Here is an 18,484-nt window from a genome sequence, read left to right as displayed (position 1 = left end):
ATGGTGGTGGTAGATAATGATGTTAAAGATGAGGACGAAGAACATAATGAGGTTAAAAGAAAAGCTGACACTGAACCTGAACCTGGTGCTGTCATGGAAGAACCTAGGGGCGTGCATGAAAGATGTGATGAAGTTTCTAATGAAAAGGATAAGCTGGTTTATAATAAATTAGCTGACGCCAGAGACGAAGTTCTCCCTGAAATTGTCCTGACTGAAAAAGAGGCTACCCAACCAACAAAGCCAACCAGGCGTGACACGTATGATAGCGATGATGACATAACAGCCGACCAAGAGTTTTCATTTATCGAAAACGAAACGAACGGCTACGACTTAGAATCATTTAAACCAGAGCAGGACTTTTCTATTTATATTGACAAAGATAAAGCCGTTGTTAAATCTACTGTCAATGCCATGCCGGTTTTAAAGGAGGGAGGGTTTGTTAAAATGATGGAGCAGTTTGAAGGGTTTTCTTTACCTCCTACATCAACTAGCACGCCTCATAAAACGGAATTAAATGTACCCTTGGTCCAATCAACACTGCCAGTAGATGAAGTACCTAAAGAAGAAAATGGCCTAAATGGTAAGAGTCTTGAAGTAATTAATGAAAAAGAACCGCAAAAAGAATGTGACGAAGAAAGCGCGAAGGTTAAAGGTGATTTGCAGGAGCAAGGGGAAGGAGAGTCTAAAGAAGAGCCTACTAAAAAGGACGAGAAAGAGATGGTGATTTGCACTCACGGCAAAGCAATCGATATGTGTGAAGATTGTGAAGACAATAGATTTCAGACCACTTCTGGTTACGAGTTACCGTTTCAAATTGAACTTCCTCCTGTGACGCAACCATATTCCGTAGTCAATAAAGAAATTCAGCTGTTACAAAGAGAGGATTCAAAGAATGCGGAACCATCTAATCCAGCTTTAGAATCGTTCTATGAACAATATAAAGTTCTACCGCTACCGAAAAGCCCTAAAAACAGTGTAAATATTCGTAGCACAAGTAACCCGGCTACTCCGAAAACGCCAATCGGGAGTTATACGGATAAAGGGATGTATACGCCATTGCTTAATAGCGATAACTTTTCGACCTCATTAACATCTACGATCGGCTTGCGTGCTTATGAAAAAGAAATATCGTTGAGCGATTCTTCTTTAGTACGTGAAACCAATGAAAGTTACTATGCTTCGTTAGTAGCCGTGTCCAAACGCGAAGAAGAAACAAGACGAGATTGTTTGCTAATGCCTTCTTATGTCGTCAGTGTTGGAGTTGGACATGTAGATTTGCGTAAGAAAGTGAGACCATTGAGTGGGCTAGATTTATTTAAATCATTTTCCGGGGAAGCTCAAGAGCCTCTCCTTATGATATGGAAATTGTCTTAACATGTGCAGTTTTTGTTCAACGCACTTTAATTAAGCTTTTAAATAAGCTCCTTTATGGTTCTCAATGTTGGAGAATGTTAATATATTAATATGCCCGATAAAATTGATAGAAATATTAAAAAACGATGTTTTTCCTTTTTGTAGTTCTGGCGTTGAACAAGCTGCAGATGTTCCTGCTTGCAATCATTCTTAAAAGGCCTCCATTTATCCTTAAAATTATCAGAATTTTTCTACGAAAGGCCTTATAAAGTGGCAATAAAAACCTTTTTTCAATTTATTCTTGCTAAGCTTGACTGTTTATAGGTTTAATACACTCACCTTTATTGGCGTTAAAAATAACTGAAAAAAGGGTCTAAAATAGTAATAATAATTAAAAATAATAATAATTGAAATCATGATAGTTTTAATTTAATATTATTAGTAAGATTGTGAAAAACATCCATAATACAAGCCCAGAAATCACGAAATTTTAGTAAATAATATTAGGGTAGTTAGAGAATATTATATTATCCTCTGGCAGCACGATGAGGCATACTTTATTTCGCCTTAATTAACATGTATCTACACTGGAATATAGCACAATATTTTTTAATTGGAATTTTTAACACTTTGTATAGGTTTTGTACCAACCTTTGAAGATATAATCATTTTCGTTAAATTAATAAAATCAAAGATAAAAACGCGTGTGAAGAGTTTCTTGTTGAGCGCGGTTCAGACTTTTTACTTCTTTTTTTTTCGCTACACGGCCAATAATTGCCAGCGCGAATCTGTACTAAGGTTTTATGTATGGCGTAATGAGTTAGCCTAACTTAGTTTTTAAAAATTATCATATTTTAAATGGTCAGCAGTTTATAGTTTGCAATTATTTTATACGGTTATAATTTAACTTTTATTAATTTGTATTTTAGATTATATTTATGTATCAGTTTAAATATTTTTTAATTCTGTTTAGGTACAAAACCTAGCCGCACCTCCGTGCACGGCTAATCAACGTTGTTCATAGAAATTATATTTTTATTGAAAAAAGTTGTGAGCCCGTGGTGGATTCCACAGGGAATCTTCCGTCCACATATTTTCTACATCGCTTTTTTATGGATTCTGTTCTCTTGTTTTCATGAAGTAATAGAATTTACTTGGACGGGGTTAATACCATGATTATAGGTACAATTTAAGCGCGGTTTTTTTAATTTAATAATTACCCTGGTTTCTAAAAAACGGCCAAATGATCACAGGGATATAATCAACCATTTTGAACAGACAAACAAAATAACTGTCTAATTAGATGCTTGCTAATTTTTTGCCTTTTTTAGATTTTTTTTTGCCATCGCACAAAAATTAGTACAAATAATGCAGGAGGATTTCCACGTCACGAATGTAAAGTTTTTTAAATTTATTAGTAAAAAAAGCAGTCGGAATGTAAAATATTTTAAAGGGCTTTTATTTTGCCAGATTTTGATTGCTTTTAGATGTAATTATATATGTATATATTGATTTTTTCACAAATAATATAATTTAGTTATAATTTGCACAATTTAATAGTACATTTTTTTGTATTTTTTTTTAAGTTTTTATAGAAAATATGTATTTAGTACTCAAACTGCTGGATCTTTTGTTAAAAAATTATTTAGAAGGATAGTGCGAAATAACGTGAATGAAAGGAATGAATAAGTAATCCAAAGTAACAAGAATGGATAGAAGTAATAAACAAAGCGTAGTTCATCCATACAAATAAAGAAGTCAACCTCGTTCCCAGGAGTTTTTGGATGTTTGCAGCGGGGCTAAACGAAATGTCTTGCTCCTTGCTGGTCATGTGACGAAATCGTAGTATCCCACTTTTTTACCTCAACTATCGTTTACATAAAAAATGAGGAAGCCTGTGAAGTCGTGAACAAAAAATTTCTGTGACACAATCTGTTCCGGTCCAAGCTTTTTAGACCTTTTCCCACCAAATATTGATTTTTCGAGCTATTACACGTTTCCCGAATTTCATAAATTATAATAACTATGACGTCATCCAAAATTTTATAATGGTTCTGTGCTCTTCAAATAAGGATATTCGGATAGAATATTAAATTATCATGACAAAAAATGAAGTTTTCAGAGCAATATAATATTCTGGTTGAATTTTATTTAGATTTAAAGAAAATAATTATTTTGAAAACGAGACTATTCTTGAAAGACTCAGAATTTTAAATGGTGTTAAACACAGTTTTGCTTAAGCTAAACCTGAACAGGTCGTAAGAAAAATTAAAAGATTTAGCATGAAAATCTTTGACCAAGGGGGAAAATGTGAATCTAAGAGATCCAAAAAAAAGGTTAAATCTCAAAATATCTCTAGTTTTTAGCAGAGAATTTTCCTGAAATCCTAGCTGTTAAATCTTGTATCTGAAATCTGCAAAATAAGTTCCACAAGAACTTTAAAAATCGGTTATCCGCAAAAATTTATTGTATCTCTATTATAATAGCCGTATTCCGTCTGTCTGTCTCTGCGCGGACCCCCCGCTGAGATAGAAAATGATGTTACGGAAACACGAATATCAAATGCGATATACTTTTATCCACTTTGTTGCGACGGGTAAATATAAAGGACGGGCGAACCCGTGGATTTTTCCACGGGCAACGACTAGTTTATATTATAATACTCGTATACGTATGTCCGTCTGTCACGCGAAATGGTAGCTTAGCTGCGCGCTAGCGAGAAGCACGCAATGCGGTATGAAAAGGACGGGCGAACCCGTGGGTTTTCCACGGGCTAACGACTAGTCTGTTATAATTTCTACTGCAAAAAAAAAATTCATTTCTTCGTGCTTCGATTTCTTGTTAAGCATAAGCTATCGAGTTATACGTAATTCTTAAAAGATACTTATCTTACATCAGCAAATTTAATAAAGTTCGGGAAAATGCAATCTTGCGCAAAAATAAATCCCGCACAATAAGCACATTAGTACATCCACAAAAAATTTACCCGTAAATAGTTTGTCGTCCCCATAAGGTTGAATAACCCACGTGTTTCCCTAATGATAATAAAATGAGAAGCTATAAGATTTGTGTCAAATACGAATAAGTTTATTCCCAAAAAGTTTGCGTTTGTGATAATTCGTACTAAATTTTGGATTTTTCTTATCCCTCATCTTCGTATGCTACCTATATATTCTGTGTGACTTATCACTTCCGCATATAACCCCAATTCTCCGGGTTATCACTTCTGCATGTAACCCGATTCTCCGGGTTAACACTTCTGCATGTAACCTGATTCTCTGGGTTAACAAAATAATTACTTGCTGTGAATAATGGTCCACAGTAAGTTGGACTTTATTTTCAACTTTATAAAGTATAATAAACAAAACTAATAATTTTGAAATTTTGTATACATATACTTCTTTCTATAACAAAATTAAAAAGGATTAAACATTAAAAACTCAAAACAATTTTTTTAGGTAGTACCACAAGAATACTCGTTTTGTGGGCGTATTATTATTATTACTAGAAATTTGCTTATTTGTTTTTCTTTATAACAAATATTCACATAAATAGAAGAAATCAGAGCATACTTGTCGGCTCTAACCCATTGCCATATTCTCAACCCTGAGCTTGACCCTTCCCACCTTTTGGTGGAAAAGGACAACTATACTATACTTTTCTTTTGCATATATTATTTTTCGAGCGGTCGCAAAAACGTTTGTTAGTGCGGGAGAATTAAATGCACGTAAAATTTAATAGTCGCAAAATGATAAATTTTTTAAGAAACAGAACTGATTACGAAAAGGTGTTTTAAAAGCTTTTTTTACGAATTTAACAAAAATAGGATAATTCTACAGTTCCCAAAAAGGTATTTATAACCTTGTCTAAAGTCCTTCCTCTTGTCACTTGGATATTATGCGCGAAATACGTTCATGTTGTTATCGCGCGAAAATTCTAGGGAAATAAAAGAGTTTAGAAATAATAAGAGAGTGAAAGGTAAAATCCAAAAAGTCGGGTTGGCGGTTAGAACCCACTTTCTGATTTAAGTCACTCTATTTACCTGTAAATTGATTAAATCTGGCCTGAAATTTAGTATAAACAAACCACCCAACAAACAAACAAAAACAAGCGAAATTAAATTAAATTTTTTAGCGTATATTTAATTTTGCCTAAAAAGTCAAGTTTAAGTCACGTAAGTTTAATGCATGTCCAGCCCTTTAATTTTCATGTCCATAACAGCTTTCTTAATACCTTCTCTATCAATTAATTTATTTAAATTAGTAGAATTCACAGTCTCAGAGTGTGTACATTTATGATCATGTTTATGACTAACGTACTTTGAAGCTGGTAATAAATTAGATTTCTTATCTGGTGATATAACTATATGTTTGTAAATAAATATGGACGTTGCACATCTAGACATTTCGTTTAAAAGTTCTTCTTTTTTATAATCGAGGGGAGTTTCGGACTTCACTTCATCATCCAGCATGCGACTTTCTTCAGAATACAAAATCTCAACAAGATCGGGTCGTCCATGCAAGCATTTCTTGCTCCAATAACAATCTGACAGAACCTGAATATGCAAATATGTTAGCAGCTGGCTTTCCACTGCTTTTTCCTCACACTGTTCAAAATTTTTACCAATGTACATAGAGCCTCCCGCCTTTAACATGGGAATCATTTGTTTAACTGTTTTGCATTGCAGATCTGGTGAATAAACTGAAATAATTCCATCCACAATACCATGATCAAATGAAACCGTAAAACTCGATTTATGCAGTTCAAATGGTTCAGAAATCTCAAACGTTCCATTAACAAGTTTACGTACATATTCAATAGAATCAGGGTCTTTGTCGACTCCATACAGTTTAATATTTGGAAAGGTACCTTTCAACGCAACAGCCCACTCGCCGCAATGAAGGCCATTAATAAAAATGCTATCACCATCATGAATATTTAACTGTTGTGCCACAATCTTTACTGGCGGATATTTACTACTACTGTTCCATTTTGTCACATGCTTGCAGAACCGTTTTTCATATGAAATGCCTAAGACACGTTCGCCTAACCAATTCGAGATTGTATTAGTTATAATATTGAGATTCACTTGCATAAAACTTCCTTTAACAAGCTCAACTTTCTTTGCGTTAAACTGCGTCGAAAATAAATAGAAAGTGATAATTACAAATACAATGCCGATAATGAGAAGTCTTTTAATTTTTACTGCACCCATGTTGAAACATCAGTCACTAATTTTGAAACTTAAAGCCTAAAAAATAAATATTAGGAATTTAATTATTAGTAACTAGTCGATAAGTAAAAAATCCAATAGGGCAGAAAAACAATGGAATAGTTTTGTCATTCTGAATTTTGCTGACGTCGTCAACAATAAACTGTTGATACACATAAAATCATTTTCTTAGAAATTTATTTACCCGTTGTAGAGCTTCAAATGCTGATCAAGAAAGTGTATAGGATCATTTGCATTTGACAAATAGTTATTTTTGATGACATCATCAATCTGTCTCTTCCGAAACAGGTGAGTTCACCCAGCTTTAGGAAATTTGTCCCAGGTGGTTCCTAGTTACCCAAGCAGAAAATGTCAGTTATCTTAACTCGTTTCCAAGTTATTTGACTTAAACTTAAAAGTGCAGTCTAATATCTAATTATCGACATTGCAATGTGACGTCAAAATGCTGTTTAGCAATTAAGATATAGTTCCTCATTTTATTTGTAATGAAAAAAGTGCATGTCACCATTGCCCCCACAAACACACTGAATTTTCGTATTATTATATAAGATTCAAAGCCACATTAGTTGGTAGCATTGCCCCCATCAGTCCCACAACAGAGGCACAAAGGCACAAAAAAGGCTTTGTTTTTGTTTTTTAGGCTCTTCCTTATGTATAATTAATTTGTATAAACTATGCTTAAGGACAGACATATAAAAGTTTTTAGCAAGCTATTAGCTTTGCTGGTCCTGTTGCTTTACACGCAACAAGTATATTATAATACACAATACGCATTTATGACGTCAACCATTGAACTTTTAAATTGCTTTTATTCAATGGTAGAATAGCCCTGAAAAAAAATCCACTTGATTAGGGAGAATCTATAAGAGAAGATATTTGATGATGTCATCAACCTGTTCTTATACAAAAAGTAATTATTTAGAAACTAATTATTAAAAGCCATGGAAGAATTCACTTAAAAAATCAATTTCATTAAAAAACCATAAAACAACAATCAAAACTTTCACACAGAATAGACAACAGTAATAAACAATTTTAACATTAATTATTTATGAGAAATACAGTGCCGATCGCGAGTAAAGCTACACATTTTCGAGAGTAAGAGTACAAAAATAAAACAGTGAGAGTGCGAGTAATTCACTCCCGAGTACAACGCGAGTACAACTAAAATGATATTACTCGCATTTTTGTTAATCATACTCTCAATGATTAATTATATTTTTACTCGCAAGTGTACTCACATAAGTACAGTTTTTAAAGTCAAAGTAATACGCGCGTGAACACATTTAATTTTTTTGCGAGAGATATTAAATTGTAAACGTTAAAAAAATCAAGTTAAAAAAATTAAACTTTTTTTGCGAGAGATAATAAATTGTAAACTTTAAAAAAATTAGGTTAAAAAAATTAAACTTTTTTTGCGAGAGATATTAAATTGTAAACTTTAAAAAAAATTAAGTTAAAAAAATTAAACTTTTCTTGCGAGAGATATTATATTGTAAACTTTAAAAAAATTAAGTTAAAAAAATTAAACTTTAATTTTAAATAGTGAAAAAGACTGTGTTGTTTAGAAAGTAAAACAAATTTATTGTGGCATAAAAAAACTGAGAGTAAGAGATTACATGTTTTTTTTTAATTTTTTTTTTGCCTATTAATAAAAAGTCTGTGCCCAGAACTACGTTTCAATATCATCAAAAACATTGAGGATAAAAAGAGAAAAAACAAACAACAACAAAAGTATAGTAAAAAATGTATTAGTTGTTAAAATGAAAGTATATATACAAATAACTTTTACCGTTCAGTTTAAAAACAATAAAAAACGGACAACAGGCGAAACATTAGTAAAACCTCAGAAGAAGTTCGTCAAAAAGGATGTTAGTTTATAAAAAATTTGTCGTAAGAATCAGCACAGAAATTTTATTCTTTATCTAATTTATGTATTATAAACTTCTTTTTAGAGTGCAGCTGTTGATAAAAGACAACCTTCATTAGTAGAAATAAATTACAAAGTCCCACAACTAAATTACCAAGTTGATTTTAGTGATGTTTTACGAGAACCGCGGAAGGCACAAAATGGTAAAGTAGAAAACACCGCCGAAGAACCGCCAAAGGATAAAGTGGAAAACACCGCCGAAGAAACGCCGAAGACGCAAAACGATGAAGTTGAAAACACATTCTCCTTTCTAAAGTTATTGGTTTCACCTGGAAAACCACTGCCATCATTTTCGCCACCTACTTCGACACTATCCACTTCTATTCTTCCCGACCTACCTTTTTCTCCGCCTTCACCAGCCAGACCTCTGCAATCAACACCTGCCGTTAGAACAACACTTTTTCCGAATTATCCCGAGCAAACAAAGCAGTGCACGTGCGATTGTGCTGCTATGCGACAAATCATTGAAAGACTAGAAAAGCGACTAGCTGCGTTGGAAGGGAATGCAATTGCCTTATCCGCAAACTTTATCGACGACAGTGACGAAGCATTACCTTCAGTCCAGGGGTTGTCTCCACTAAAGGCGATGCAGAGGACGAATATTGATGATGACGATTTTCAAATAAATGAAAGATTAAATAGAAAAAAATACAAGGTGGACACAGCTCCTACTATAGAAATTCCGACCGAATTCTGGCCGATAGCCAATGAAGTGAGACAAGGGGCGACATCTTTCAAAAACTTTAGCTATCTGTTGCTGGCTAAATTATTTGACCACAAGGAGCTTGTAGGAAGAAATTGTCGAGGAGTTAAAAAACCTGCGATTGATGGCTACAAACAAGATATTGTTAAAGCTTTTTGTTGGAAGTTTTATCCAACCAACATGGCTGCACCGGGTGCATGGAGGGACTGTCAACGTGCAATTGATGAATTTATACGACGTAGCAACAGAACAAAGAAAAATTATAAATCATGCATGTTGCAGTCATAAAACTCTTTCAGTTAATAACTTTTTTGTAAATATTTTTTTAGATGTAAATATTTTTTATTTTTAGATTTTTTTAAAAAAATATATCATTAAACATTAAACTGTTTTTTTTTATAAAAAAAATCCCTCACGTTATTTTGTTGCTTCGATCTTTAAACATCCCAACAAAAACAAAAAGATAACAAGCTTAGTGACGTCCTGTTTCTACGGCGATATTTTAAAATTATACAGATTGTTGTCTGAGTTATAAAGCAATGTTTGTTGAAAAATATTCAGAAAGCAAAGTCTGCATGTGGCAATTGATCACCATAACTATAATTAGATATCATTCTGACTCTGTGTTTGCGAAAGAACATGCTGGAAGTGATTTCACATAACGAAAGTAGCGAAAGCATTTAAAGAAGAGACACAAAAGTTGAACTTAAAAATTTATTTTTTAATTATAAACTAAATTAAAAAAAAATTAAATGGTGAATTAAAATTAATGTCTTATGTTTTTCTTTAATATAACTCGCGAGTAACATGATATATTTTTTTAAAGATTTACTCGCGGGTAGTTTAATTATTGCGTACTCGCGTTATTAAAAAGATTACTCTCGTTTATTTTACTCGCACTCGCATTGTACTCTCACTCTGAACTATTTTACTCGCATTTATTTGCACTCGTACTCTCAAAGATGTGTAGCTTTACTCGCGATCGGCACTGTAATTACATTAGCTGTGGTTTAAAACCCTTCACAGTTACTTTAAATAACAATATAATTGCTAATTTTTCAGCAAATATAAGATTGCTTATTTTATCATGTGTGATTTTCGAAAATGTAACAGCAGAAACAAAAAACTGAAATTGTATAGGGGTAATTGACGACGCGAAAACAAATAATATAAAACTATAAGCTAAATATAAAAATAAACAAGAAAAGATGAAGCATAACAAATAAATGAAATCTTACTCAAACACAGTCCATATTCCACTTCCACAAATCACATTACTTTATAAAGGACTAACACATACACAAAAACATATTACAAAAAACAATTAAAATTATAACAAATAAACTAATACAACACAATACCTATATATCCTGAGGAAATACATACAACACATTAACTTCCATGATGGAAATATAACACAATGGACTATAAATATAACTTCATAAACAACATGAACTAATGAAGTTAAATGACATGTAACAAAAATTTACATCAAACACAATTTGAAAAATAAATAAATTAAGGACATCATCAAAAACACAACTTAAAATAATACACAGAAATAACACAAAGAAAAGAAAACCAAAGGTTTCTGTGTAGGTTGTGAGGCCTATAAACAATACAGGAACAGATAACACTTCAATGTTTGAAATAAGTAATAGTTACATCTGAGATAAGTCGGCAAGCAAAAATTTGTAAAAAAACAAGTTCATGTTGTAAAAAATTTTGCTATTTTATAAAATCCTTCAATTGCCTTAAACTATTGTAAATATATAGAAAGTATAGATAGAAAAGTGATAGAAAGTATTCCTTACATGCAAGAATTAATACAGAACATAAAGTGGTTTCTGAGTATTCTTCTTATTCCCCTAAATAGAATTAAAGTAGTTTAAATGTGAACAAACTGGCTTGGAAAATAAAGTTCAAATTTTTTTGTCGAGTGAAATGGGTAAACGCTGACGCAAACAGTACAATAAAGTTTCGAAAAAATTTGAATTAGAAAGGCTGAGGACATCAAGCCTTGCATCCCAAAAGCCCTACACATAACTGACAAAAAAAAGGGTTATATAATTGAAAATATTTGTCTTTTAGGTAGTGTTTGGGGTGATAGTTTTATTCTATAGACCATATCATCATACTCTCCTTTGCCATTAACTTCTAATTTTCCATGTAGAAAACGTCCCATAGGATCTTAATGCTTTCCATTAGTGATAATTTCCAAATGTAAATAATTTTAAAAAGGGTTCATCCATTGAAGTTTCATTATAGCAATTCTATAGCAATTTAGTTATGTTCTCTTGTTAACAACCAAATAGACTGGGATGAGCAAACTTGCGAAAAAAATTATGTTAATCAATTCACCTTTATAGTATCTATGCATTGATCCCTTAAAAGGTCTAAAATCACTGATGACAGAAAATATCAAAATTTGCTATTACTTAAATATGACATCATAGTTTATGCAGCATAATTAAATCCACAATTCTTTAAATGTGAATATCTTCAGAACGAAAAGAGCTTATCAAAAAATTTAAAAAGACTTGTTAACCAACATTTTTAGCTCTATATATAATATAAGTCAAACATCATTTTTATACCTTAGGTTCCCTTTAAGGTGAGTCACATTGATTACCCAGAATATCTTGCTTCTTTTTAACAGTAAAAATCTGGCTAGAAATTGTACCTATACACTGGCCAAATTGAACCACTTAGAGTCCCATTGTTCCACGAAATCTGTGGTTCATGGGCATTTAGGATTTAATTTTTTTCATATCAAATACAGCATATTTAATCTCTAAAATAAGTCAAAGAAGGGCAATGCAACACGAAGAGAAAGGCAAAATACTAATGTTTTTGTAAAAAGTGGCAAAATTGTGCCATTGTACGATCTAAGCTTTAAATATGAAAATTAGCTGTACTTGAACCATGATTTATTTAAATCCAAAAAACATAATGGCAGAAAGTTTGTTGTTGTAGTGTTCTCAAAAAGGATTCATTTAAACTTTGTAATATTTATACTTTGAAAGTTTGGACGAGTTTCAATGTTTACGTTTACAGAATTCTTCCACATGTGCAGAAAAATTAAGAAAAATTGGCAGGCAAAAAAATGGAGACCTTAATGAAGTGAAGTGAAGAAAGTCAAATTATGGTTAAAACTTTTGTACTGTGGCTAATAGCATCTTTTTACCTATAAATATATGTTCTAAATCTAAACTACATGCAAACTATATTTTTATTTTAAGATCAAAATATGCCTGTAGATGCCAAAAGATGCCTGAGTGTCACAATGAAACTCGTCTATGGCCAACTCAGCACAACTGAAAGCACTATTTTGCATTTAGAGAATAATTCTAGTAAGTTCAGAAATAATTTGGGCCAGTTTGGGAGTTAAACTTATTTTATTATTAACTTCTTGTTAAATAATTAAAATTACAATGGAACACCTGGCTTCTTCGGAAGTTAAAATAAATTAAATGTTCTAAGAAAAAAACTAAAGAAATATTATAATTCAATAATAATTCAAGACTTAAAATGAGTTGCTAGAAAACTTGCTTAGAAGGAATATTTATAGTCTCCTAAAAATTGCTGTCCTACTTCATTTCAGCGATATTAATTTTTTGCTGTCGTAGCGCCATCATATTACATCACAACATCAAAAATTAAATTAAAATTGTTGTCGCCCTAATTTTTAGATTCAGATGGTTGCAGTACTTAGCTTGCTATAGCTATGGTGTTAAAAACAGTTTAACGGGTCTCCATTATCCAGTCAGGGAGAACTGATATTTAGCCTGTCTTGAATAGTTAGACGATACAGGATAATTATACAGTACATACAGTTTAATTAGTCGTGTAAGTGACTAGTTATACTTTTGAAGATTCTTTTTGCTTAAATTTCCACACTTTTCTTTGATATCAATCTTATAGCTAGCCATATCTATCTTGTTTCATAGCATGTTCTGCTTCAATAAAAAACAAAATAAGAACAAGAAACGACTGCACAAGAATGATATTTATTGCTTAAACTGATAAATACCGTCTTTACAAAACACTGCATGGGCTCCAACAACATCATCATAACAAATATGGTGGCTGTTATCGTATAATTAGCTGCATATATACTACGTAATTAGCCGATTTAATTTATGAATGCTCTTGAAATAAAAACGCCCTAAGGATATGGAATAAAAAACATTAAAAAGATGGAGTCAGTGTATGTAGTCAGGAATGAAGAACATGAGAAAGGCCTACAGTTGATACCAAAGAAAAATGCAGAAATTGAAGCAAAAAAGATCTCTACTTTATAATTAGCTAGTGGTAAACTATACTGTACGTACTGTATATTTATCCTTCGCATCGGCTATTACAGTACAGTTCTCCCCATGGACTGTTATACCTCTTAGTTCCACAAAGACAAAAACGCTAGGTATCTCTAAGAAGTCTTCACTATTTTGAAAAGGTGATTTAAATGAAATACTAACTATGGTTTGAGAATATAAATATGCTAGCTTGTCCAACAACATCTCAAAACCTTCCAAAATAAAGCAGTGACTCCTGGTAAAAGTTAAAATAGAACCGAAGCTTGTTTGCGTTGAAAAATACTTTTCCTTGCCTCGAAAACCAATCGGTTGTTCTCGACTGCTCAGTCATAATAAAGATAGGAGGATTTCCACGGCGGGGTCGGGAGTTGACTGGGCCTTGACTTCATTTAACACTATGAATTTTAGCCTTGTGTTGCCTTAATTGTTGTTTATATAAAAAAGCGTGTTTTTTTCTCGCTTAATCAAACTAATAAAAACAAGGCCTGTCATCCTAAAACCATGTGGGAGTATTAAAGAAAAAGGGGTGATCACCAATTCTTTTTACAAGTGGCAGGTCCGAAGGAAACAAAATCGTTTCAGAAACAGGAGTGAGGAGAGGGCAAAATTATAGTGTTTACCCCTCGTTATCCCCAGGAATTGCTATGTTATTATATCTCCGGAAGCCCTGGAGATGAGATTGTGTACCCGGACCTGCCATGGTCGCCATTCATATGATACGTTGCATTGTTACATCCCCATCCAAAAAATAATAACGGGGACGAGGTTGACCTTGCTATAAACTAATTACACACAGTTACACACTACATAAGTAATATATACTGTATTGTTTTTTTTTTCGTGTGTGGAAGCAAACTCTAACTTTACCGTCATAAAGTATTATCCCTAAGCATATTTGATTAAAAAAACTAGTACTTCTGTTCAGTTTTGCGAGAATAATTAGACAACGGGGACAGGAGCAAAATTTCTTGAGCGATAGTAAAAAAATTAAGGTAATTACTATCGCCTTAAAACTTGTGTTATAAACCTTTCTGTTGCTTACCACAAATCGTTGATTTATTTTGTACCTACAAAACTGCTGTTGTAAGTGTTGCAAAGGGTATCTTCCTTCTTTGGAGCAAAGCCTAATTCAAGTGAATAATGCGTAAAGGGGATAAAATACGATGTCCCGACCCCCGTCTAACAAATAAATAGCTAGTCGATAGCACATGTGCAGTGTTATTGAAAAGCTAGAATCCCACATCAATTTTAGAACCTTAAAGGAAGAGAACCTAGAACCTTTTGTGTATTTTCTTTGATGGTGTGAAGTTTTGGGACATCAAGCAGGTATTTAAGGTGGCCAATAGAAGTATAAGTGTGGTTTCAACAATTCGCGCAATGGCGACAAAAGTTAGGCTAAATGATGTGCATGCTATCCCAATCAGAAACGGATGTCAATGATGCTGTAAGATACTTGAACATTAGCAGTACACTTGCGGGGCATTACAATATCAACACCAACTCTAAAATATGTGATAAATGTATTTTAGTATCAATCTCCTTTGCGAGATCAAATGCTGTGACGCCAGCATAGGACGAGTCTTCTTCCTACCAGGAGGTACAGCTCAAGTGGGTTGCAGGAGGTACAGCTCAAGTCAGGTGAAACAAAAACCTAGCAATAGCGGGTAACCTTGTTAGGTGGCTTAATCAACAGTACGTTGAAGTTTACTATGATTTGTTGAAACAGACCACCATTTGATGATACCATGTGACTGGGATCACCATCAAGAAGTTTTTTGTCAGTGCATTGGTACTGAGGTGCATGGTATGCAACTGATTTGGCTTTTGTTTCGGGAGACCTTCAATACGAAAGAGTGTGGGCGCATGTGGGTGTATGAAAGAGCCGATGATTATATTGTTTTTAAATTTTTTATTATAAACATTATAACAATCCAAAATCTCATTTCTACTTTCAGTATTCACCCCGTGTAACATGTACGCCAGCTCCATTTCGCACCCCGGGCTCCTTTTTCATGGCTATCACCGCGCCAGATTCACATCTACTTTTTTTCCCTTGCGTTCCTCGTCCGTGAAAGCGATACGAAAATTTAGTTGGCTCTCTGTGAAGGAGGTTTTTTATTGTGACCAATCATCTATGGGCTTTAACATATTTTAGATTTTTACAATAATATAAAAATTCATTCCCTGTGTTCCCAGAGCATCTTGTATCCTTTTTCCATTTTGATCTAAAATGCAGCTGCCCATTTTTGACATGGAAATAAATATGACCTGGTAGGGGATTTCCCAATAAGTTCAAATGCAATACTGTAGAACTCGACATACACACATCGTCCAGGGGGCTACTTGCAAGTGGGAGGGGGAGTATTAGCATCCAAAATTTGTGGACCATCACAAAAGAATTAGTGAAAAGAGAAAAAAGAAGAAAGGACGATAACTTTTTTTATTGGCGTTTATTAGGGAACAACCGTAAAGCATAAAGGTAAGGTAATAGTAAACATGTTTTTTTACTTTCATCCCCCCCCCCCGTCACGACTGTTGATGAATGTAAAATATGTGTGACCAATCATCGAAATTTTTATTTTTAAAACGAACCGACACAAGCGCTTCACCAGACCGCAGAAAGATAAAGAAGAGTTGAGCTTCAATATATGGAGAAAAGTTAAAAGATGAATTCAGCAGTTGAATCATATGTTCACTGGGCTCATTTCAACTATGTTATTATAAAAGAAGGAAAATATTTGCTGGAGATACTCCATGATGCTAAACACGGAATTCCAAGGAATCCTCGTGATTTATACTACAAACTTCAGCAATTCAAATCATCCAAACCTTTTTCAAGCCTTCGGGGAAAGAAAGTTTTAAATCATAAGCAATGGCAGATGATATTTCCAACAAGCACAGACGAAATAGATTCGTCAAAGTTCGACGTAACTTTAATTGTGCTTTTAATTCAATATTGTACGACTATTCCAGAGCCTAGAAATGGGTGGAGACGCCCACCAAGCGAAGATGATTATAGTATGGGAGCATGTTTATTGAGATTCAAGAACTACAGAAACAAACAAGTACATAATGGACACATTGGAACTAATTTAGTGGAGATAGAAGAAGATTGGAAAGAACTATGTGACATTTTAAAGGACTTAAATCCAAACTTTAACAGCATTAGTTATCGTAAATCTTTTGACATGTTTGTTAAAGAATCTATGGGGGTGCTGCATTGCATGTGAACTTATTCTTTATACAAGAAATAAGGCTCACATGCTTGTGTAGCACCCCCAAAGACAAATTATATTTAGACAACCATGCTTAGGCACTTTTCTTGAGGTATTTCTCTCACTTTTTATTTTGATTGTTAATAAACAGACAATGAGCTGTACAACAGGTGACGAGTGACAATTAACAACAAGAAACAACGAGTGACAAGTGAGTTGTTTTCACTCGCTGACACTTGTTGTTACTTGCACTTTGTTGGTTGTTGTATAGCTCATCTGTCTTTTTATCAGCAATCAGGAATAGGGAAATAAAAAAACATCAGGAAGAGAGTCTAAACATGGTTGTGGAAATATAAATAAGAGAATGCGACAGGTTAAGCAAAGAATACTACGTTTTACCTGGTCTTTTGTCGATTTGAACCCAGGAAGAGAAAAACGAAAAAAGTCTTTTTCTTACCGTGGATACAAATTGACAAGAGACCACATAAAAACGTAGTACTCATTACTTAATCTGTCCCATTCTCTTATCTCTCTGAGGTTGTCTTTAGAGTGTGACCAAGCATCCCTTGATACATTCTGTAAATTTTTTATGTGTTAACTGTATGATAATACCAAGTGTAATGATTTTATGAAAAAAAATTTCTTAAGTTCTACTTTATATATATAGTTTTCTTCCTAAACTGCAAATAAGATTTAAAGAGCAGAATGGGGGGAACTTTTGTGACATCAATTTCCTGAAATTCCAGATTTAAAACCATGGTAATGAGAAGTAGGGGAAAACCCAGTGTAAATAATATATCCACCGCAAACAGTTTTCAAAAAGAATTTAAAAATTTGATAGAGCTCGAATACAGACAATCTATTGACTGCCATTTTTTCCTTCTTTGTTCAAATTCCTGGCATTTTCCTGATGGTCAAAAGGAATTTCTTTTGAAAAGCAGTCATAATGTGCGAAAAGAATAAATGCAGAGGCACGAATATTTTTTTAATATTTTTTTCTTTTATCAACAATGAGAAAAAGCGAAATTCTTTTTCTTAGTAAAATGTATAAGATGTGCGTAATTTATGAAATTGCTGACCCGGCCTCCTCCCTAGAGCCCGTTTTCTTTCTAGTGTGAGCCCTCTGTCACATAAGTTTTCTAGTGTGAACTCTCTGCCACATGAGTTTTCTGGCATATGAGAAAAGTGAGACCCGATACCCTATGTGATACCCGAGACCCGATACCCTGATACCGATACCCGAGACCCAATACCCTGACACCGATACCCGAGACCCGATACCCTGATTTTTTTTTTTATTAATTTTTTTCGGCGATGTTTTATTTCAATAAAAATCTAATTTTTTCTCATTATTTTCTTGTTTTTTCAACCTAACATATCAGAGATGATATGTTAAGTTTATTCGAAGCAAGACGTACGTTCGATCGAATGAATAATTAATGAGGAAATCCAGATTAAGCATGTGAAAGTGTCTGTTCGATGGATTGAATGGGAAAGGAAAAAGCAAAGAGTGAAGTTCGTGTGTTTAGTGAAGTAATAGTAATTTTAAAACGCGTTTTTATTATAATTTACATTCAATTACAACTACAATGGAATCAAGGTATGTTCTTTTTTAAATATAAATTGTTTTTCGAGTAACAGAGGCTATGTAATCTCACCCAATTTTTCTTCTAACAGTTACATTTTGAAAAAAGTGAAGTTGATGGAAGCGAGAATTCAGAAAGTAAAAGGAGA

At 33.3% G+C, this 18,484-nt stretch overlaps 3 protein-coding genes across 3 annotated transcripts; 2 read left to right on the top strand and 1 right to left on the bottom strand.

The window, feature by feature from the left end:
- Positions 1 to 4,727: 4,727 nt before the first annotated feature.
- On the bottom strand, positions 4,728 to 13,817 carry LOC130641135 (uncharacterized). Its single transcript, XM_057447806.1, has 2 exons — positions 13,698 to 13,817; positions 4,728 to 6,604 (listed from the first exon to the last, which is right to left on the bottom strand). Exon 2 carries the CDS (start codon positions 6,566 to 6,568, stop codon positions 5,534 to 5,536), a length of 1,035 nt encoding a protein of 344 aa, XP_057303789.1. The 5' UTR covers positions 6,569 to 6,604; positions 13,698 to 13,817; the 3' UTR covers positions 4,728 to 5,533.
- On the top strand, positions 7,633 to 9,605 carry LOC130641134 (uncharacterized). The gene is made up of 2 exons (XM_057447805.1): positions 7,633 to 8,457; positions 8,542 to 9,605. The coding sequence occupies exons 1-2, from the start codon at positions 8,350 to 8,352 to the stop codon at positions 9,505 to 9,507; spliced, it is 1,074 nt and encodes a 357-aa protein (XP_057303788.1). The 5' UTR covers positions 7,633 to 8,349; the 3' UTR covers positions 9,508 to 9,605.
- Positions 13,818 to 16,201: 2,384 nt separating the features above from the next.
- LOC130642217 (E3 ubiquitin-protein ligase DZIP3-like) lies at positions 16,202 to 16,765 on the top strand. The gene has a single exon (XM_057449303.1). It carries the CDS (start codon positions 16,202 to 16,204, stop codon positions 16,763 to 16,765), a length of 564 nt encoding a protein of 187 aa, XP_057305286.1.
- Positions 16,766 to 18,484: the final 1,719 nt, after the last annotated feature.

The sequence above is a fragment of the Hydractinia symbiolongicarpus genome, chromosome 4 (genome assembly GCF_029227915.1).
Source record: "Hydractinia symbiolongicarpus strain clone_291-10 chromosome 4, HSymV2.1, whole genome shotgun sequence".
Classification (NCBI taxonomy): domain Eukaryota; kingdom Metazoa; phylum Cnidaria; class Hydrozoa; order Anthoathecata; family Hydractiniidae; genus Hydractinia; species Hydractinia symbiolongicarpus.
This window is presented reverse-complemented; position numbering and strand designations above follow the sequence as displayed.